At 51.5% G+C, this 21,929-nt stretch overlaps 7 protein-coding genes across 7 annotated transcripts; 2 read left to right on the top strand and 5 right to left on the bottom strand.

Annotated features, from left to right (window-relative positions):
- Window positions 1-285: 285 nt before the first annotated feature.
- ASPZODRAFT_69562 (hypothetical protein) lies at window positions 286-3,979 on the top strand (the record flags this gene model as incomplete). Its single annotated transcript, XM_022729588.1, has 6 exons — window positions 286-1,655; window positions 1,729-1,895; window positions 1,951-1,979; window positions 2,267-2,618; window positions 2,673-3,108; window positions 3,157-3,979. The coding sequence occupies 6 exons, from the start codon at window positions 286-288 to the stop codon at window positions 3,977-3,979; spliced, it is 3,177 nt and encodes a 1,058-aa protein (XP_022579981.1).
- Window positions 3,980-4,597: 618 nt separating this feature from the next.
- On the bottom strand, window positions 4,598-5,660 carry ASPZODRAFT_17686 (hypothetical protein; the record flags this gene model as incomplete). Its single annotated transcript, XM_022727074.1, has 2 exons — window positions 4,598-4,646; window positions 4,705-5,660. The coding sequence occupies 2 exons, from the start codon at window positions 5,658-5,660 to the stop codon at window positions 4,598-4,600; spliced, it is 1,005 nt and encodes a 334-aa protein (XP_022579980.1).
- A 1,831-nt stretch (window positions 5,661-7,491) lies between these two features.
- On the bottom strand, window positions 7,492-10,114 carry ASPZODRAFT_134127 (hypothetical protein). Its single transcript, XM_022723441.1, has 5 exons — window positions 9,695-10,114; window positions 9,542-9,617; window positions 9,285-9,485; window positions 8,392-8,946; window positions 7,492-8,327 (listed from the first exon to the last, which is right to left on the bottom strand). Exons 1-5 carry the CDS (start codon window positions 9,877-9,879, stop codon window positions 7,542-7,544), a joined length of 1,803 nt encoding a protein of 600 aa, XP_022579979.1. The 5' UTR covers window positions 9,880-10,114; the 3' UTR covers window positions 7,492-7,541.
- A 2,821-nt stretch (window positions 10,115-12,935) lies between these two features.
- On the top strand, window positions 12,936-15,012 carry ASPZODRAFT_153121 (hypothetical protein; the record flags this gene model as incomplete). The annotated part of the gene is made up of 2 exons (XM_022725938.1): window positions 12,936-13,347; window positions 13,445-15,012. The coding sequence occupies 2 exons, from the start codon at window positions 12,936-12,938 to the stop codon at window positions 15,010-15,012; spliced, it is 1,980 nt and encodes a 659-aa protein (XP_022579978.1).
- Window positions 15,013-15,222: 210 nt separating this feature from the next.
- Window positions 15,223-17,924, bottom strand: ASPZODRAFT_134125 (hypothetical protein). The gene is made up of 10 exons (XM_022723440.1): window positions 17,746-17,924; window positions 17,623-17,691; window positions 17,462-17,568; window positions 16,801-17,387; window positions 16,694-16,742; window positions 16,275-16,641; window positions 16,125-16,226; window positions 15,465-16,059; window positions 15,345-15,419; window positions 15,223-15,280 (listed from the first exon to the last, which is right to left on the bottom strand). Exons 1-8 carry the CDS (start codon window positions 17,798-17,800, stop codon window positions 15,587-15,589), a joined length of 1,809 nt encoding a protein of 602 aa, XP_022579977.1. The 5' UTR covers window positions 17,801-17,924; the 3' UTR covers window positions 15,223-15,280; window positions 15,345-15,419; window positions 15,465-15,586.
- A 745-nt stretch (window positions 17,925-18,669) lies between these two features.
- On the bottom strand, window positions 18,670-19,934 carry ASPZODRAFT_99564 (hypothetical protein). Its single transcript, XM_022730613.1, has 4 exons — window positions 19,816-19,934; window positions 19,590-19,696; window positions 19,036-19,513; window positions 18,670-18,969 (listed from the first exon to the last, which is right to left on the bottom strand). The coding sequence occupies exons 2-4, from the start codon at window positions 19,654-19,656 to the stop codon at window positions 18,807-18,809; spliced, it is 708 nt and encodes a 235-aa protein (XP_022579976.1). The 5' UTR covers window positions 19,657-19,696; window positions 19,816-19,934; the 3' UTR covers window positions 18,670-18,806.
- Window positions 19,935-20,382: 448 nt separating this feature from the next.
- Window positions 20,383-21,888, bottom strand: ASPZODRAFT_144092 (hypothetical protein; the record flags this gene model as incomplete). The annotated part of the gene is made up of 5 exons (XM_022724980.1): window positions 20,383-20,466; window positions 20,540-20,810; window positions 20,868-21,178; window positions 21,239-21,856; window positions 21,880-21,888. The coding sequence occupies 5 exons, from the start codon at window positions 21,886-21,888 to the stop codon at window positions 20,383-20,385; spliced, it is 1,293 nt and encodes a 430-aa protein (XP_022579975.1).
- Window positions 21,889-21,929: the final 41 nt, after the last annotated feature.

Here is a 21,929-nt window from a genome sequence, read left to right as displayed (position 1 = left end):
CTGCTCCGTACAATTCAATTTGTTGCTAGCTTAGGCTTACTTGGACGTTCCACTGACGACTCGCTGGTTGATTGCCGCCGCCCCTTTCCCTAGACTTCGAGTTCTCACAAACGTCACTTCCCAATCCAGGGGAACTCGTCGGAAATTTCATCTCCAACTGCTGAACACTTTGCTCCAGACCGAGTGGAGTCTACAAGGGAAAGAACCTCAACCACCGAGGAGCGCGGCGTGAAATCCCTCTCTGACGCCAAACCTACACAAAAGGCTTTGCCAGCCGAACGAAAGATGGAATCCCCACGCAGCTCAGAGGCCCCAAAGTCTACTACTGACAACAAACGGAGGCTAGGAGACGAGGAGGCTTCGAGCGAGCAGCAGAAACTGGGCACACAGGCTTCAAAACGGAAGCGTCTGGAGGAGCGGCACCAGAAACTCAGGAAACGGGGGAGGACGCCTCCGTCGGTGTACTCTCGTCGCGATCGCTCCCGCAGCCCCAACAATGACACGACCACCACCCGCGACCGGAAGAGGTCGCTGTCCCCCATCGCGCCTCGTCGATCCCCCACGCCCGAGGCGCAATCCCGTCCCCGGAAACGACCTGGTGGTGGAGCCCGTATGGGCATTGCCGACCGCGAGACCTTGCGACGCCGACAGGAGGATAGAGAGCGCGCCCAGGAGGTCGAGGCGCAGCAAGCCCTTCGCGATCGGGGCGTCGCAGATGTGGTCCGTCAGCACTACAATGCCGTCCCTCAACGCGGGCGGGAATGGCGGAAGACAGAGAGCAAGATCAAGGGTCTGCGGAGCTTCAACAACTGGGTCAAGAGCTGCCTCATCCAGAAGTTCTCGCCCAGTGAGGAGTTTCTCTCCTCGCATAACGGCGGGAGAGATTGGGCGGATGGGTCCGGGCCTCCCCCCCCAGAGGAGAAACGACTTCTGGTCGTGGATCTCGGCTGTGGCAAAGGTGGTGATCTAGGCAAATGGCAGCAAGCTCCGCAGCCGGTCGACCTATACGTCGGTCTGGACCCGGCGGAAATTTCCATCGACCAGGCTCGCGACCGGTACAACGCTATGCGCTCCGGCCGCGGCGGCTCCCGCGGACGGCCACGCCAGCCTCTCTTCCACGCCGAATTCTGGCCCAAGGACTGCTTTGGCGAGTGGCTCGGGGACGTGCGTATCGTGCAGGAGGTCGGCATCGATGGGAACGTTGGGCCTGGGGGTTCGCTCATGAGCTCTCGCTGGGGCGGCGGCGGCTTTGACGTGGTTGCGTCCATGTTCACCATGCACTACGCCTTTGAGAGCGAGGAAAAAACGCGTCAGATGCTTCGCAACGTGGCCGGCTGTCTGAAAAAGGGTGGCCGGTTCCTGGGTGTCGGCCCCAACTCCGATGTGATCACCGCCAGAGTGGCGGAATTCCACGAGAAGAGAAAGGCCCGCGAGGCGGCCAAGCGGGCAGCGGCCGAGGCCCCAGAGGACGGGGAGGTTGAAGAGGAAGACAAACGTCCCGAATGGGGGAACGATATCTACCGCGTCCGATTCCCCGGCGAAACTCCAGAAGACGGCATCTTCCGCCCCCCGTTCGGATGGAAGTATAGCTATTTCATGCAGGAGGCCGTCGAGGAGGTTCCTGAATACGTGGTTCCCTGGGAAGCGTTCCGAGCGTGGGTCTCCCATTTTCTCTCTCTCTGTGTGTGTGTGTGTGTGATGATAGACAGTTTTTACTGACCAGGACAGGCTGACTGAGGACTACAATCTGGAGCTGCAATACCGCAAGCCATTTCTCGAGATTTGGAAAGAGGAAATGAATGATCCTGAGCTGGGTCCTCTGAGTGAGCGGATGGGCGTTCGAGACCGCAGCACCGGTGCTCTTTTGATGACTGACGAGGAGAAGGAGGCAGCCAGTAAGTATCTCCCTTTCAGTATCCCTCCCTCCTTTGACAATATCTAATATTTCAGACTTCTACCATGCATTCTGCTTCTACAAGGTCTAGGCGTTGACACTCTGAGCATGCACTTTGCTTTCGCTGACACTGAATGTACCATAATCTCTCTTGTTGTAAATTTAACCATATTACTAAACCAATACAACAGATTGATCTTTCAAGATGGAATAAAGAAGTAGAAAACCCGACTTAGCCTGAGGCATGAAATATATCCCTAAATAGACTAGCGCGTCGCGTCGGCGTCGCGCTGCGATAACCTGAAAGAGATTCTCTTATCGACGACATACAAAGAACCGGGGGAGACTTATTAGGCCTCGAGGGACGGAGAGCTTGTCCTTCTTTCATCACACCGGGAAGTCTATACACACCTCTCCTTACAACGCATCATGTCTGCAACACCGGGCTCCTCGCGACGCCCCCGCACGCACCACCACCACCGTGAGGGCAGCAGTCGCGCACCGCCCATGGCCCCAGAGTACGAGAGACCGATCGCACCGCTCAACGCCGCGGGCCAGCGCGCGCTGTCGATGCATCTGCAGGCGCACTCGCTCTCGCGGCTGAAGAAGCATATCCAGCATGCGGAAGAGAAACTGACTGATTCCGCGGGGGAGATTAACGAGCGGTTGACGGATGCGCGGTACCGGTATCGCAAGGAGGAACAAAGAAGGCGAGAAAACGAGGGTATTTTTCTTTTCTTTTTGTTTTCCTGAATACTTACTCCTTATACCTATAGAGTTGAACTGAATATTTTAGGCTCGGAAGAAGAAGGAAATGACGAAGACGCAAATCAGCAATCACTGCAGCGGATCGCCGCGATGGAACAACAGGTGACCTCGACCTCGGAGAAACTAGAAGAGCAAATGCGACAGATTGTCGACGCAGAGGTGAAGCTAGAGAGTCTATCGAGTATCGTGCACGAGCTGGGAGCCGAAGCCGAGACGACCGCGATCCAGCTCCAGCAAGCACGGCGGCGCCAACGGACCCGACGACAACGAGAAGATGAAGACGGAGATGAAGACGGAGAGAGAGAGGAAGAGTCCGACGAGAACTACGAAGGCACCCCGGAGCGCGAGGCACGCGACAACGCCCGCAGGAACCCGCCCAGCCAACAGCTCGTGGACAAGCTTGCTGCGCAGTCGGCGCGATGGGAAAGCCTATCACTTACAGAGAGGTATTCCACTGAGCTTATATATGTATGTATATTTTGCTAAGTGTCAAGGTATACGACGAACAACGCATACATCGGGTTCTACCGGATCGTACACGAATCGAAACATCCAAGCGACGAGATCCCCCCCGTCCCCAATGCGTCGACGTGGTTCGCCCACGTAGAAGAGAGTGTACCGACCAGCAATGCAAGACGGACGCGAAGAAACCAGCAAGAAACCGATTCAGACGACGACTCGGAGATCGCCATCGAGCGCGAAAAGACCTCGTTGACCTGTCCGTTAACCCTGCGCACATACGTCGACCCCGTCAGTAGCTCGAAATGTCCGCATAGTTTCGAACGCTCCGCTATCCAAGATATGATCAATGCCAGCTCGTCGACTATCTCTGTTTCGGCAAGTGCAGCTACAAGTGCGGGTTCTCGCCGTCGCGTCCGTGCAGTGAAATGCCCCGTTTGCACCGTTATGCTAGCCGAAGCAGATCTACGCCCGGACCCCGTGCTACTCCGTCGCGTCCGCCGCGCAGAGGAAGCCATGCAGCGCGAAGCAGAGGAAGCAGAGTTTGACCCTGAGGGGGCCCGCAGGCGACGACGCCCCAAGGGCGGCCGCGTGAGTGGGTATACCCTTGCGAGCGATGATGTCGATCCCCACGACGACGGTTCCGACGGTGGCTCTGACGGCTCGGGCGGTGATGTAGAGGTCATCGCCGAGATGGATACGGATGACGAGCAGACCCATCTGACGCAGACCCAGCGCCAGGTCCGCATCAAGTCGGAGAGGGCCGTCTCGCGTAGCTTCAGTGCGGCGCCCAGCGAAATCGTGGACATGGATGATATGGATGTCGATACGGGGACGGATGAAGATGAGGAAGAGTAATAGTCGTCTAAGTTATGATGTTGATAATCAATACCACTTTGCATCCTACAGGAGACTGATAATTATAATGACTTTCACTGCCTATGCTTGAATGTACCTGCTACCACTGGGTATATAAATAGACCGACGCCGGACATAAGAAACCATCATACCTTGCCCAGCAAGAGATGGGCAAATAAAAAACGGATTGACACCGAAGAAACATGGCAAATCAGAAAATAAAAGACAGACACGATTAAGAATGGCTTGTCTCCTCCGAGACAGTTGTCTTCATTAGAAGACGGTTTTGTGTGATATTTTCATCTATTGCAGCATGGCAAATAGGAGCATATCTCGACACGCAAACGCAGGGACTGTGGGAACAGCCCATCTGGTGAGGGGGAGGGAACGTGGGCAGGAACAAGTCTATGCGAGACAAGAAAACCTCCAGAGATAGCGCAGGCACACTCGGCATGTAAATGCATGTCGCTTTGCATAAGAATGGCAATGGCGTTTGGTTATCGACCGAGAAAGTGGATATATCGTCGGCCAGTATTCCGGGATGCGGAAGTTTCAACCTCCATACGAAGTGATTTTGTAGTCGCAAACCGGTAGTAACTACAACTCCGTAGTTATTAGTTACTTGGAGACAAAGTTGAGATAATCGGCCACGATAAGGGTCACCATGCTATTAAAGTGGGGTTAGCCATGCATTGAAGGAACGAAGCCAAGTGGGGGGGACTCACGCATGGGGAGCGATCCGGACGTAATAAGTGCCGAACCCACGATAGAACCTCAACCAACCCTCATCGCGGGCGACCTTGCGAGCACAATCAAATAGACCCTTGTAGGGTAGCTGGCCGGTCTTGGGATCGCGTTGTTGTTTCTGGAGGCGGGTCTTGACAAAGTCAAAGGGCAAGGAGAGGAAGCTGGCGAAGAAACCGGCGATGCCGGAGGCGACAAAGGTCTGGTTGGTGGAGGAAAGAGTGGTGTGCGCTTTCAGCTGAGCCTTGGACTCTGAGAAGAAGGCCAGCTGGCCAAAGTTGAGGGCCATGGCGCGCACGACGGTCGGAGAGGCACCGGCCCACAGGGCACCGACGCCCTCTGCCTTGGAGATGCGGGTAAGGGCGTCGACGACCGAGCGGTAGTTGGCGCGAGCCTCGGGCGGCTTCAAGCCATCAGACTGCATACGAATGAGGGCCAGATCGGCTGGGTTGCCGATCATGGCCGCAATGCCGCCGGCGGCCAGGCCGGCGGCTCCCCGCTCGGCGAAGGTGATGTTACGGTTAGCCTCAGCGGCCCGCTTGTGCAAGGCGCCCATGAAAGTGTCGAAGAATCCCAGACGGGCGGTGGTGTAGACAGCTTGACGCAGCAGACCTGCCGAGAGACCGGTGTAGAGGTCTAGGACCTTGCCAGAAGCGATGATGTCGCGCGCGACCCCCAAAGGCGTGGGGCGCGGGCCGGTGCGGACGCCCTCGCCAGCGAGCTGCAGACGCACCTTGATCATATCGATGGGCTGGATGACGACGGTCGCCGTCATGCCTGCAAGACCGCCGTTGACAAAGGGCAAGGCGGCGCGAGTGTATGGGTGGTGCAAAATATCCGATCTGGCCTTTGCCGGGTTCTCAAAGGCATTTCTGGTGACCTGTCTGGCTGACGCAGCGGCGTTACTAGCAGATTCTTTCACGGTATTGGATGCCATATTGAAGACAATTCAGTATATCGATCTAGATAGTATAGTTCAATGAATATCAGCACTTGGTACACTGTAGCTAGGTGTAGCTTATAAATGAAGAACGACTAACCGTAACGTCAGTATTAGTTGTCGGAAAGCTTAACCGGATGACGTATTGGTAGGTAGTAAAGAAGGACTCGAGCTTGACAACTTGACTTGACAAACTTGACAGACTTGACAGACTTGACAGACTTGACAGACTTGACAGACTTGACAGATTTCGACTAGACGAGAAAGAGAGAGAGAGAGAGAGAGAGAGAGAGGATAAAGAGAAGAGGGGAACAGGAGGCGTGTTTGGTTCTTGTACCAGATCACACGACGGGAGGGGAACCAGTCAAGTTGAGGAAGGAACTTAATATGGACGGATCTGCCTAATCTGGAAGGAGCGATGGGAGCTGACCTTGTTTTATACCAACACTTTCTACTAATAGATAGTACTTATAGTATAATAGACATTACTTATAGTGTAATAGTACTAATAACTAAAGAGGAGTACGTATACAGCTGCTAAGAAAGTTTATACACCTGGTATACTCCTAGGTACTCCCTACTACTCCGTAATGTCAAGCTTCTAGCGAAATCGCATTTGCCTCTTCTCCACACTCCATCATCATTACGTGGGCCCAATCAGGACGAGGGTGTTACAATGGTGGGGACCAGCTGGTGAGGACTCTTAAATACTACTCCGGTTATTGGACATGGAGTTACTATGTAGTTACTATGTAACTAGTAGTTAGTAGTTAATAAACCGAACTATGCGGGGCACCGACATGTGAGATCTGCAGGTAACTAGAGTACAGAGTACGAAGTACTATTAAATATACCGGTGGTAGTTCTACTAATACTATTACTACTATTACTATCACTATTCTACTAGTCTAAATATCTTACTGCTATTTATTTAAATCAAGTCTCATCCATGAGCCCCACAACTACCTCTAGTAACGGGCCTATCCTGATACTAAATAGTACTAAATAAATAGGAATACCTACCAAATACCTATATCTATGTTGCATCCTGCAGGATACATACATCATACCTAGTAATAATGTCTATGAACTATGTACTACTACTATGTATACCTAGTCAATTCTGTAGTATCTACATTACACACAGTACCACTTCAGTAAACCCTCTATCTCCTGGCCTCCGTCCGTCCGACCGAGGTAGCTACAGAGTACAGGTGGTGAGTTACAACCAGGTACCCCGGACTCATTCCGGAGCAGAGTCCTCCGATGTCAGATAGTCAGATATTCAAGTATGGAGTACGGAGCAAATTCTCCATACCCCGTATATTATCGGACGAGACTCGGACAGGGTATCGAAGTACCTAGCTTCTTCAGACGCTCCGGACCAGTCAGCGCTCCGCGTGGCCTGCAGCTGAATTGAATTATTCCGCCTTATCGGATCGACCTACGTCTACTACAACCTAGTAGTAGGTACTAGGTACTATTGGTATGGAGAAATAAGCGAGCGTCGATTGGACGTCGTTCTCGGAGATCTCTCGGCTATGCCTTGGATTCACTAGTCTGTGGTTTATTGCGACTTCGGCACTCCGTCTTCGGATGTTCATTTACCTACTCTAGTAAGATTAATGTTGGGAGAATACTGGTAATGTACCTAGGTAGTATTGAGACAAGTGTTACAGGAAGTAGAAGTACAGTATCAACTGCTCGGTCTGTAAGATATTCAAGTTTTGGATTCTAACGTGTTCATGTAGCTAACTAGCAAGTCTTGGACCAACGCGCCATGCAGGGAATCAAGAAACAAGAAGACAAGAAACAACATAGGCGACATAAAAAAAAAAAAAGACAAGGTAAAGAAGAAGAAGAAGAAGAAGAAGAAGATTAAACGACAGGCCCCGCAGCAATGACTTCCGGGGTGGCCTCGTCGGCGTACTTTTTAAAGTTCTCGTTGAAAAGCCGGCCCAGCTTGCTGACCTCGTCCTCGAAGCTGGTCGAGGCGGTCCAGCTGTTGCGCGGGTTGAGCAGTTCGCTGGGGACCCCGGGGCAGGTCTTGGGCACGTGCAGGTTGAAGACCTCGTACGTCTCGTACTCGACGTTGGCGAGCTCGCCCTTGTGGATCGCGTCGAGGATGGCGCGCGTGTACTTGAGCGGGCAGCGCTTGCCGCCCGTCGTCGCACCGGCACCCACCCAGCCCGTGTTGAGCAGCCAGGCGTTGGCCTTGTGCTCGGAGATCTTGTCGGCCAGCATACGCGCGTACCGCATCGGGTGCAGCGCCAGGAAGGGCTGCGCGAAGCACGACGAAAACGTCGCCTGCGGCTCCGTCACCCCATCTTCCGTCCCCGCCATCTTGGACGTGTAGCCCGAAATGAAGTGGAACATGGTCTGCTCCGTCGTCAGCTTCGAGATCGGCGGCAGCACCCCGCGCGCGTCGCAGGTGAGCAGGATGATGTTCGACGGGTGCTTCTCGCTCAGGCACGGGATCTTGGCGTTCTCAATGTACTCGATCGGGTACGCGCAGCGTGTGTTCTCCGTCAGCGTCGAGTCGTCGTAGTCCACCATGCGCGACACGGGGTCGAACACCACGTTCTCCAGCACCGATCCGAACCGGATCGCGTTGAAAATATCCGGCTCCTTCTCGGCCGACAGACCAATGCACTTGGCATAGCACTATTTTGTTAGAATTTGAATAAGGAAAGGACTCAAGGGGGGAAAAAAAAGAAGAAAAACTTACTCCACCCTCAATGTTGAAGACACCACGGTCCGTCCAGCAGTGCTCGTCGTCACCGATCAGAGCACGTTTAGGATCAGCAGACAGGGTAGTCTTGCCGGTTCCCGACAGACCGAAGAAGACAGTGACGTCGCCGTCGACACCCTCGTTGGCGGATGAGTGCAGAGTCAAGACGTTGTGCTTGACGGGCATCTCGTAGAAGAGGATGGTAAAGACACCCTTCTTCATCTCACCGGCATACTCGGTACCGAGGATGACCATCTCCTTCTCGGCAAAGTTGATAGCGACGGAAGTGGCAGAGGTCATGCCTTCTGTGAAGCGGTTGGCCGGGAACGAGCCAGCGTTGTAGATGACATAGTCTGGGTGGAAGTGCGCCAGCTCCTCGGTCGTCGGACGGATGAGCATGTTGCGCATGAACAGGGCATGGTAGGCGCGCGCGCACACGATGCGCACGCTGATCCGGTACCGCTCATCCCATCCAGCGTACCCGTCGATGACATAGATCCGGTTGCGAGTGTTCAGGTAGTCGACTGCACGCTCACGGTTGATGCGCCATACCTATATGTATATAACTGTTAGTCGGAGAAACCACGGCACGTGACCGAAAAGAATGCGGGGGCCAGGGTCGGAAAATCACGCAGGCCAGGCATTTCCCATAAATGCCTCATGAGATATTTTTTAATGCCTCACTATTTTTTTTTTGAAGAAGAAGAAGAAGAAGAAGAAAATATCTCATGTCACACAACAGGCAGCATCAAGGGAAATTGATGGAAAAAAGCTTGACTGGGCCACATCTGCAAGGGGGATCTTCAAGTGGGCCGCAGCTGCACGGACAGGGGGGACAGTATAGCAGGAATATAGCAGGAAGCAAACAGATGTTATAGGAAAACACATACGTCAGGAGTCATGGGCTTGTTGACGGGCCCCCACCAGATCTCATTTTCCGAAGACTCTTCCTTGACAATTCGCTTGTCTGAAGGAGAACGACCTGTTTTGGCGCCCGAGTATGCGGTCAGGGCTCCGCTGGAGGTGATGGCACTGCCGGTCTCGTAGACGAGGGCATCTTCGTAGAGGGCAGCGACGGCGGGGTTAGCAATCTAGAAAGATATATGTTAGTATTCAACTCGTAACAGGGAGACGAGAAGTTCCGTACAATTGCTACACGGTCGTAGTCGATGTGAGCGGTCTCGTGCAACTCCTCCTCCAGCTCAGTGTGACCTTTGCTCGGCCTAATCAATTAGCAAGAGAAGAATAGACATAGAGTGTGTTTGTATAAGAGAGAGAGAGAGAGAGAGAGAGAGCATACTGGACACCACCAGGGTGCAGGGCAGTACGGTTGACAGATGTGGCGACCATGTTTCTGAGAGAGGTGGAATGATAGTTGTTGTTGCGCTGTTTGGCGACTTGTTGTCTCACAAAATCAGAGTAGAGAGGACCTGGAGAAGCCGGGCGAGCTGGGGGTATATGAATGCTTCTGGCAGGGGCAGTCATGGTCCAGGACGAGGTTCTAGTCCGTTGCTTTGCTCAGCTTCCCATGTGCTTTCTCCACCGTTTGCCGGGAGATGTCGGGCTGGCCGCGAGAGGTTTAGCCGTTGCAGCGATCCGACTTGACCCGATCGGGTGTAGTATGTAGTATGTAGTATACTTGGTGTATACTACTATCAGTATACAGTCATATGTTAGAAAGAGGATTTGATAGAGAAAACAGTTTCACTCCTACAATTCTCTTTTACCTCTTTTATTCTGCTTTTTTCCTTTCGAATCTACTGTTTATGACGATGGATGACTTCACCACTTGAAGACGTAAACGCGGGGAGCCACTCGGAAAGGACTAGTAAGTATCGGATCGCCAACACTATTCCTTTTACATAATCAAGGAAAAGGCCGGAGAAAGAGAATCTAGAATGACGACAGCCGGCTGAGGGGTTTACGCAGGGCCGAGGGTATCCATTGACTCCCTTTGCCTTTCCTCCCGTTTGGGCAATATCCTTTGCCGCTGGAATCGGCCAGTGGCGGCTGAGCCTTTTTTCATCCGCCTGACCATCCGAGAGCGGTTAGTTTACCCCATACGATCTACAGCAATCTTATGGGTTTTTAACCTAGGTAATCAGAAGAATTTAGTTGGTTGATTTGTAGTAGTATACTCAAGTGTTTTGGGGTTTTTTGTTTTTTCTAATATGAAGATAAAATGCATAATATAGTCACCTATATAGTATATTTATTATCATTACCAGGTCTCTCTCTCCGTATATCCGTGATATTATCTAAGTTGTATTGTATATGTCCACTTTAGTCCTAGTGCCTCAGCTAATCAGGTCTAGACCTCCTATTCTATCCAGTTTAGTCGGGATCTATTATTAAATGACTCCATATAGCTATTCGGTTACTTGTACACCTGACCAGGTACTCCATAGTCCATGCTCCATATCCATACTCTAGTAGACTAATTACCTTACGGAGTAGTTTCTACATACTACAACCACCTAAATTTTCGGCAACATGAGGCATTTTTTGACTCATTGTATCCTCCGTCTGTTTCACATTCCTCTCCCCGTGTAATCCTTTAGGCTCCTATCAGTGATCAGTCAAAAACCCATCCGCCGTAGAACCCAACTAGTAGCGAAATGCTTCCTAAATGTTCCGTCCACCCGTACCCACTTCGTGCCTGACGTCGGGCCCTGCCAGTTGACCAATACTTTGCCCCCTCCCCTGCCTTGTTTAATTTGTTTTGATTGTGATTTTCTTCCTATATTCTCCGATCTTGAAGTCTTATCAGCATATATACAATTCATTATTGGAGAGTTTCTTTTGTGAGGGAAATACATTAACCCTGAGGAAGATGTAGCTAGTCTACTTCGTATGGGGTATCCTCTAGTTACCGAGTAGGTATGTAGTGCCCGTATCCGATAGCTAGTTGTGGGGTATAGCTATCTAGTATCTACCGGTACTCCGTATAACAATACTCCGACTGCAGTATATCTATCAATTCGATTATATCATACTCTTCTTAGTCTATTTATTATATTATCTTATAAGCTCTATACAGTATTGATAAATGACTTATTGCGCTACTTACTATTTAGATAACTACCTAACTAGATAACCACTAATTACCTAGGTACCTGTTACCATCAATATTAGTCATGCGGCGAACTTTTTGTGGCAGGTGACTCGAAATGCGGGGAACTGACTCATGCAGCCCTTCTAGGAAGGGGAACACATCACGAGGCCACTCGGTCCATCAGGAACACATCATGTGCTCTGTTTATTATAGATTCTGGGGTAAGGAGTCCATAGCCATACATTAGGTAATAGATACCTTACAGAGTATAAGTGCTAGGAGTAAACACTTGGCAGGTAACTATATATTCCGAGTGATGACAGAGGGACTTCGGTATTTATAGCCCTATGCCTCATATTGAGCCCCTGATTATATATTTACTACTCGACAGAGTAGGCTGAGATTTAATTCACGACATAGAATTGATATGAATCAACAGAAATTATACAGAAATTATACAGAAAGGGATACTGTTGTATACATCATGTGACTTGATGCCTTGCGGCCTTACTTGGTGCCTGGATTATATGGCAGAATTGCTACCTATACTCTGGACAAAATATTACAGGATATTATAAGGTCTGACAATACCATTGAGATGACTCTATTCCTAAGCCTTGCTGGGGAAGATAATTAGCCCATTGCCGTATTTATACTGTGCCTTACTCCTACTCCATAGTAAGACTGCTATTTTTAGTGAAGGCTGTGTATTTCATTAGGATATGCAAGATAATCCAACAAAAACTTGATATAAACATTATGTATGTATGTATGTAGTAGTACAAACTTCAACTCTTAAAGAGTTGAGAGGAATTATTTATTTATTATTATATTATTCAACTCTATTAATTTATCAAGAACCCATAGAAAATGTTAAAGAAAAACGATTTATACTACTCTGTCTGTCATATGCTTGGTAGTAATAAGCATTTTTATCTCTGAGCCCGTAAGCACTACTGCTAGCCAGCTAATTAAATCCTCCATGAGGCTGAGCTTTCAACGCAATCAAACAGAGATGACGGTCAAGGATAGTTAGATCTTGTTTATCATAATAAAATTGCCAGCATGGAGTCGACTTACAACAGAGCGTTGTTGTCAGAGAAGGAAACCCTGAAGATTCTCTTCGGGTTCCAACCACCACCACCACCACCGACTCAGAATGACCGACCGCTGTCATCTTCTCTCAAACATCACCCCTGGCTGCCAGGCCCAGTTTGTTTTCCCTTTCTCACAAGAAGAAGATCCACATTACCCCCCGCCACAGAATGAACGGATCGATGCCCCCTTCGATGCCGCCGAGATTCCCAATCGCTTCTCCGGTGCCGAATCCACTGTCTCCAACGAGACCAGTTCGATCGCCTCCAACGAGTCCGAATTGACCATCTCCAACGAACGCAGCCAAAAAGCCTTGTCATCGTCCCAGTCGGAGAACCGTCCCTTGATATGGCGAGCGCTGAACCGCTCGTGTTCCTCGTGTGGGTTCGTCATGCTCCTAGTCGTTGCTGTCTATGCAAGTCTCTCCTCCGGTGTCTTCTTTGTCGTCGCTTGCGTGAGACCGTACTACGGACAGTCCATTGGCGATAACGGGGGTCTCTCGCCATCCTCGGCCAGTTTGATCAGTGCCTTTCTTGCCAAAACCGTTGAACTCGCCTATGTCACCACCGGGGTGGCCTTTCTGGGACAGCTTCTTAGTTACAGAGCGATCATCCGGGGATCATCTCGAGCTCCTCAGGGAGTCAGCCTCTCCGACTTGAACCTGCGGTCATGGATCACGCAGCCTGGGTCCTTGCTTTTACACTGGGGGCCGCTCAAATACTCGGGTGGGACTATTCTAGGTGCGATGACCTTGGTGATGACCATGGTTGCGATGCTCTACACCACTGCGGCGGAGGCTTTAGGTAATTACATCTCCTATTACATCTTCTGTTACATCTTCTATTACATCTTCTTCTTTTACTCTCTCCCCCAGTGACATCTCATCTAATATCTGAGCAGTCTCTCCCAAGCTGTCTTCCGGCCCGGTAAAATCTGTTCTCGTGCAGGGCGAGTACTACGCCGAATTCGCATATGCAGACTGGCTGAGCGAGCACTGCAAGACCCCCATTACGGACCAGATGAGCGAAGCCACGCGAGATGAAAGCTGTCTCAGCCTTGAGCTGGCGGGACAATCGTACCACGACATCGAGCAGTACCTGCAGGATTGGGCGGGACTGGTCAACTCGACAACGAACACCACGGCGATGACGACGACGACGAGCAAAGCACTGAAATCCCGCCTGCCGCCCACCAGCTCGCTGTACGACAACACGACGGTGACGGGAAGCTGGATCGAGGTGACGAACATGACCGCGCTGTCGAGCCAGTACGGCCGCATGGTCGACAACGTCACGGCGGCGTTCCCACACGGTGGCCTATTCGCTGCTGCACGCAACCCACACAACAAGATCACGCAGCCCGAGAACCTGTCCGGCGACGGCAAGTACACGCTCAACGCCTCTGTCACGTCGCCGGCGGTGAACGTGCTGTGCGTGGGGATGACGGCCGAGGAGCTGGAGCCGATCATCTACGAGGAATTCCCGTACCATGCGGCCATCAACACAACGACCTGGTACACGGAAGACGAGGCGATGATGAACGTGTACACCAACCGCACGGCGGTAGACGATCTGTTCGGGTTTGGCGGTGCGGCACCGGACTTTGGCGACCAGGCCGTCATGGGCACGCCCGTGTTCCCCATCTACCCGGCCGCGTGGAACACGATCATCAACACAAAGACCAACAACTCCAAGGCGATGTATCTGCTGGGGGCAGGTCCGCCCGGCCACAGCCCGCCGTACACGCTCTGCGCGCTGAAAGCGAAACTGTCGGGTGTCTGCTCTGCAGAGTACACTGTTTCCGCGAGCGCGGGGGAGCTAAGCGTGCACTGCGAGGACGGGGCCAACAAGCTCCAATACAACAACAGCGTGCCCAGCGCCAGCGAGACCATCTACGACGATAACTGGAAGATGCTGGCGTGGCAGTGGGCCGACGCGGTCAACCTCGGCTCCGGGCTTGACGATGAGGACGCAAGCATCGAGCGGCTCCTAATGGCTACGGTTCCCTCGTTCGATAACACGACCAACACCTCCTCGCTAGACCCCTTTTTACCCTCCGCCAGCGAGTTTCTCGCCGTGCTGGCCGGCAGCACTCTTCTCTTGGGCAGCGAGTACTCGCCCTTTGTCTCGTACTGGGCCTGGAATTTCACCAACAACTTCTCCACCCCGGTGTCGGAGAGCTTCAACGCAACCCTCCAGTCGGTGATGTACGCCTCCGGCCGCAACACAACGCACTGGCAACGGGTGTTTTTCGTCGTCCTGGCCCTCGCCTTTGCGACTTCCTTCGTCTGCACGGCGTTTTTCTCTCTCCTCGCTGTCCGTGGGCTTTTTCTGACCGACGTGACGGAGCTGTCGAATCTGTTTACCCTGGCGATGAACGCTCCGCCGGAGGAACAGCCTGCGTATAGTCTGGGGGGCAGATGGGTGGTTGACGAAGAGAATCATTTTGTAGCGGTGGAGGATCACTAATAGATATCTATCTCATTATACACAACATTTAAATACTTTAATATAGACAATTCTATTCACTAGTCACAAAGTACCTAAACTAGTAGTATAGAATCCGTCCACTAAAATCACACCTATTAAATAGTAAGCGGGGTCAGGCATATAAATTGAAACACAATTCTGGCGGGGTAACTCACCTCTCCCTAACACAACAAATATCCGAGTCGGTAGAGATTCAATCAGACGCAGGAAAGCATCTAGCTACAGTTGACACAAGACAGCAATCACAGTAAGTGGCTTGAAAACTTGTTGGGTAACCAGCCATGACTTATACTTGAAACTGATCTGTCTAGATGGGCCATCCTTCTTGTCCTTCGTGCGGGAATGCGATCAAGGGAGAGACGAAGACCTGCTCTTCTTGCGGAAAGGTCTGTTTCTACCGCCTGTTGAAAAGAAGAAAGGCTGACGAGTAGACCTGCCCTGTTTGAATGAGTACGGGAATCCATGACAAAGATAGACTGAGGAATGCAATATTCAACATCATCTAACAAATACATCATCTAACAAATACATTGTCTAAGAAATACATCGTCATCTATACCATTTCCCTCGTATCAACTTCTGCCTCTGCCTTTTCCCCCCTCAGCGTCTGCTCACTCAGACCACCCTCGCTTTCGCTGCGGCGGAGATGAGCTTCCAAGCCGTCTAGAACCTGTAGATGGCTCAATCGCTGCGGTGTGACTTGCCGTATAGTCTGGTGCATTGATTGTCGTATAGATTGATGTAAAGATAATCTATGCTGCTGCTGCTGTTGCTGCTGCTGGTTCTCCTCCTGCTCTTCGTCTTCTTCATCGCTATCTCCCCTCGCGAACTGATTGTTGACAATCGCCGAGTGCCGTTGCGGCACCGCCGTACTATTGTTCGGCAACGGTTCATGTGTCGACAGCAGGGTGATTTCGACGGGATGGTCACAGATACGGGGGACGTGTAGGACGCGGTACAGCAGGCTGAGGATGGGGACTGATACCCCGTGGACGATGATGGAGAAGAGGACGAGCCAATAGACAACTAGAAGAGGGTTAGCAAATGCCAGACTATACCTCACTTCGTCTAGATCTTGACTTGGGTAGTACCTGGTATCATTGCGCCGGTCAGGTTGTTGATTTCAACATCGCTTTCCCCCGGATCAGGGAAGAGCCGGCGCGCGTATTCGACGTAGGAAATTGCGCCGATGCCTACCATTATTAGCCTCTTATTTTTGTTGTTCCAGGGCGACGACCTACCAATCGGCCCAAAGTACCCCATGAACAAAGCCTCCTTCCAGTCCTGACAGACGTGAGGAATAAACCGGTATGCCATCATGATGGCCGGGATGCGTCGAAAGAACAGGATCAACACGCCCAACCCCATGAGTCGGCCGACTGTGATGCCCGTCGTATCGGGGGTCTGGAAGAACCCCCAGGGCATGATTGCGCCGAGGAAGATAAAGGCACCGAAGTTGAGGAGCGCCTCGATGGCCGGGTTGAAGGAGTCGTGGCGCTTCAGCGTCTCGGAGTGGTACCTCCCATCCCAGTTCAGGACGTTGCCGGCAATGAAACACGCGAGGGTATCATCTGAGCCGATGCATCCGCACGTTCCGACCACAAATAGCTGAATGGTTGTTAGTTCACTTGTTCAATTTATGAGTTCACGGGTAGCTTACTCCCATGGCAAGAGGGACGAGCAGGAAGCCTTCATTATCGATCCATCGTCTAGTAGTGTTAGCCAGGAATTTATTTTCTTTTTTCCCTTGTTCTTGTCTTTGAATACCTTTTAGATGCAATGTTGACGAATTTCCTAGACAAAAACCCGACGAGAGCGCCATACCCAGCCCCCATGATAATCATGTAGAGCACGCCCTCGACAGCCCAATGCTTCAAGGCATGTTTGACCCCACCGCCGAACCTGCCCACCCCTGACGTGCCGAGCTGGTCGGCAGTGCCTCGCGCGAGATCAAAGTCCTCCATGGTGACAGCATTTGCAGGGGCGGCGGCGTAGCGGAGCAAGGAGACGGCCAGCAGGAGGAAAGGAAATCCGAAGCCGTCGTTCCCTCCGGCCTCGGCGGAGATGAACTCGCGGAGCGGGCGGCGCACATAGTTGTCTGCAAAGGGGCCCTTGGCGATGGCCTGCGAAAGAACGGGGTCGGTGCAGGTGACGCAGGCGCCGATAATCAATGCGGAAAGAAAGGTGATGCGTGGAATGATGAGCATGATGAAGCCAGAGGTCACCAGCCACACGATACTCATGGCCGGCAGGAGACAGATGGTCAACTCCAAGCCACGCTGTCGCAGGTACCGTTTGGGGAGTTCGTACCCGGCCTTGACGAGTTGTATTCCAATGACCAGCCGAGTAAGGCCCTGCACCGGGAAAAATAAGTAGTGTACGAGAAGAGAAGAGAAGAGAAGAATGAGATGCAAGAGAAGAATCTTACATATGCGATTGCACTCTTCTGGCCTTGTGCCCCGTCTCCCCATTGACTCACGTCAAGGAATCTCGCACCGACAGGGCCGAGAAGAACCCCGAGGACGAACGCAGGTACTGTAGATCAGATGAGTGCTATAAGGGATGTAGAATGTATATGTAGGAACCTACAAGCATCACCGAGGTACCAGCGCTGTTTGATTTTGAAGGATATAAACCTGGAGAGAAGAATAAAGATGCCTATTCATTAGCTGAGCAATAACACTCGATTCACAATCCACAAACAGAACATACCTAGCACAGAGAGAACAACGTTCAAGCTGCTGACATCAAGTACCGGCCTCAACATCTTCTCGCTGGCAAAGCAAAGCGGGCGGCATCACAGGAACAGTAAGTGCGCAAGAGTGATAGCAATAGCAATAACCTTTTTCTGAAGGACTGGGTCACAACCAGACAACTATCTAAATAGCTGGCTGGAGACAGGCATGTGGGCCAGAAAATGCCCCCGAAACGAATATAATATCCCTTCTGTGCTCCGTCCCTTGGCTTTGTACCTGTTCTGTACCTGTACCTGTACCTCCATCGGATAAGAGCAGCGTATGTGGTACGGAGCACGGAGTACCTGGTACCTACCTGGGTACGTATGGAGGTCATTGCATACCGCGCCCTTGCAGAATCATGGTGGCCACGAAAGCTTGACCTTTTTGTTTCTCGATCGGCCAGGAGGGGAGGGAGGAGCATGCCATTCAATGTGTTCTCGATAGTCGATAACTAGTTTGTTGACATCAGACTGTGGCGAAAGGACAGACAAAAGCACAGTCTTGAAAAGAGTATTCCGTAAAGAGCTTCTTCGGTGGTACATCCTTTCGTGATCGACATCGCAAAATGGAAGCCTTATCAAAACAAGGGATGGAGGGAGGGAGGGATTCGCACTGCGACATGCAGGCTGTGTCATAATTCATAATGTGGCTGTTCGGGGTACGGAGTACTCCGTAAGGATCATCGATGCAGTTGTCCGTGAATTTGGTCTGCTGGAGCCTGGAATCCAATCAATGCGAGGTGGTGAGTTGAAGTCAGGACTGATGGAGCACTTCTGTAGGGGGAGTACGGAGTAACGCTTGTACCTAGAGAGCTTAATCTTAACGCTCGTACTTTTTTAAAGCTTGCTAAGATCAAAAATTATTACAACTAGTATAATAGTATACAATAATACAAGCTCAGGCAGCTAGCTGTACTGTACTCATGCTAATATTTATTCCTATAAGAAAGATCGGTGTTTGGCACCGGTGAATTAATAAGACTACACCATGCTCTCAAGCACCAGGCTTTGCATAGTACTCCCGTACAGGGTAGGTCTAGGCAGTCCGCTTCCATTGCGACGACAGGCCGATCAAACTGCTCACTATTCCCGTAAGACCGATCAAGCCTTCGTCCAGGTTGGCGAATCCAAGCGCGGAGATGGGCATGGCCAAGTCGCAGAGGTCGGAGACGAGTTGGATCCGGGCGGCGGCACGTTCTCTAAGTCAACCAGAAAGATTAATATATCAAAAATTGAATCAATCGAAAAGGAGAAAGGAAACGCACCGTTCGATCTTCTTCGCCTCAACCACACCCTCGCCCTCCTTGAGGTCGAGGGTCTTTTCTTTCCCTTGCAGATTCCAGAGCGTGTAGAACCCAGCCATCGCGCTACACAGTAACCCAGCCATCCAGGCCCGCTGGGCGGTATCCTGCAGCCGTTTGATGGCGGCGAGCTTGCGCACCCCGATCGTGTCGACCACCGTGTACGTGTCGATGACGAGGTATCCTGCGTACCCCAGCTGGCGGCCTACAGCCAGATACCTCAGAACCGGGTCGACGGGTCCCTTGTTGTCCATGGCCAGTGAGGCGGCCTTGATGTGCTCGACAAACTTGCCCACCCGGATCAGCTTGCGGGTCTTGCCCAGCTCCTTCTTCAGGGCATCGTACGGTGCGATCGCGGTCTGCGGGCGGTTCGTCCGGAAGAGGTACCATGAGTAGAATCGGGCGAAGAACTGAATTGTCCGCATCACCTTATCGCGGCCGACTAGAATGGAAAAAAAAAGATCCGTGTTTGAGTATATGGGGGGGAGATTTAAATGTTGATGGCATGTGACACGTACCTGAGGTCGCGAGGAAGCGCACATAATGCGCAATAACCGGGTGATAAACCAGTGCGTCTGCAACCATTGTGACTGTTCGAATATACCAGGGATATTATGTAGTAGAGCTGTGTTCGAAACTGTCAGCCTGGTGCTCTCATCTCCACGTCAGATCGACTTCGGCGTCATCAGTCTAGCTAAGACTTTCGCCATCGAAGCTGTCAAGACCAAAGAATGGAAAACTCACAAATCCAAGGGATCAAACAACGTACGCAAGGAGCTGCGATGCGTAGGGAGAGGTTGAGAAGATAGGAAGTGACAGAAACTGTGGGGGAAGAAGAGGACGGCTGTCGAATCGAGACTTTGAATGGTCGCAGATGCCGCTGACTGGGTCTGAACCTCGGCTGATCAATGGCCGAGCTCATGAAGATATAAGTTGATTATATAAGAGACGATAGAAAGATAAGAAGATTAATTCACTTATAGCAAGGATTGACTACTAACTAGTAGTTATAGCCTAATACTCAAGTAATGCTTTATTCATTAAAATAATTATTCGCAGGAGATGGCAGAAAACCATGCACTGCGTGTCCTCGTAATTCAAGGTCCGTTTAACGTTTAACATAGTAATCCCGTACAATAGATATACATCTCGCCATCATTCATATATCCTGGTCCGTATCATATGGCAGGTGTATATATAGGAGATGTGCGTTGGAACATTAGAATAGGTGTATCGAGAGAACTTATATGAGGGAGAGGGAATCAGACGGGAAGAAATATAGAAGTTGAGGGATCGTGGAAAAAATCCCATCTATTTGTTGCCCATGGTCGAGACGTCGTAGCCATGCTCCTCGAGGTAGGCGCGGAATTTGGCATCCTCCTCGGTGATGGTGTCCTAGAGCAGAACAGTCAGTCAAATCCAGTCTCTTGTATGAAAAAAAAAAAAAAGAAGAAGAAGAAGAACCCACCTGGGAGATGTTCGGCAGGCCAAAGTAAGCGACAAAGGCACTGAAGATGCACAGAGCGCTGGACACATAGAACGGATCCTGACCGGCGCGAATGGAGTTCGGGGCATTGTCCTGGATGATGGGGAAGACGTAGGTACCGACAAAGGCACCGATCTTGCCAATGGCAGCGGCGATACCGTAGAACTGGCCACGGATGGGAGTCGCACACGACTTGGCGGCACACAGACCGATGTTGTCACCGGGGCCGACTTCACCAAGAGCAAGGAAGATACTGTAGAGATTGATGTTAGACTTGGATCTTGAGAGAGGAGAAGGAGGGAGAACATACCCGTAGACCACCACAAAGGCGCCGACATACTGGGCGGTGGCGAGGTAGGGGTAGCATCCGGTCATGATCAAACCGACAACACCCTGGGCAAAGACACCGATGGCCAGAGTGTTACGGGGACCGATCCAGTCACTGATGAAGGCACCGGCGAAGGAACCCGGGAGATAGAAGAAGTTGATCAAGGTGCTCCAGCCGAGAGAGATCCACAGGGGATAGGAGTCACCCAGGATAATCTTGATCCAGGCGGACGAGTAGATACCGAAGGAGTAGGTGGAGAAATCGTAGATGAACCAGATCAAGGAGATGACAAACTGGATAGAAAGTTAGTGATGGATCTTGTCAGATACGGAGTTGGGAGGGGGGAGACAAACCAGGCGCTTCCAGTAGAACTTGATGATCAGCAAGAGGGGGAACTTGCGCATACGCTCGCGGTTGAACTCCTCGGGCTCCTTGAGCTTCAAACGCAGGTAGAACAGACTGAGCGGGGGGATGACACCCAGGCCCAGACAGATACGCCAAGCGGCGCGGAGGTGCTTTTCGGTACAGGCCAAGACAACGATCATGGGGACGAGCGAGGAGGCGACGGAGGCCAGATCCAGCTGGAAGTTGGTGAAGAAGATGAACCAACGGTGGCGGTGGCCCTTGGCCAATTCACCACTGCTCTCGGCGGCGGCAACAGAGCCAGCGGGGTATTCTCCACCGATACCAAGACCCAGGAAGAAACGGTAGGTGACCAGCGCGGTGAAGAGACCCTCGTGGCTGTCGTTGGCGCCATACGAACCGGCACAGAGCGCACCGAAGACAATCAGGATGATGGTGGAGACCAGCAGCGAGTTTCTGCGCGACCAGTGGTCAGACAGGTAACCGAAAAGCAGCTGGCCGACGACAGTTCCGGCGAAGGCGATCGAGGCGACGTTCTGGCTGGCCCTCGAATTGGCGTACTCCGTGGGGTAGATCGTTTCGAGCATGGTGTTGATATAGCCGATAACCTAGATAAAGCGAGTCAGCAAACTGCAGTCATTGTGTTTTCCTTTTTGCTCCAAAAAAAAAAAAAAAAAAAAA

This window comes from Penicilliopsis zonata (assembly GCF_001890105.1).
Source record: "Penicilliopsis zonata CBS 506.65 unplaced genomic scaffold ASPZOscaffold_11, whole genome shotgun sequence".
NCBI lineage: Eukaryota > Fungi > Ascomycota > Eurotiomycetes > Eurotiales > Aspergillaceae > Penicilliopsis > Penicilliopsis zonata.
Note: the sequence above shows the minus strand (reverse complement) of the source record. Positions and strands in the feature narration are given on the sequence as shown.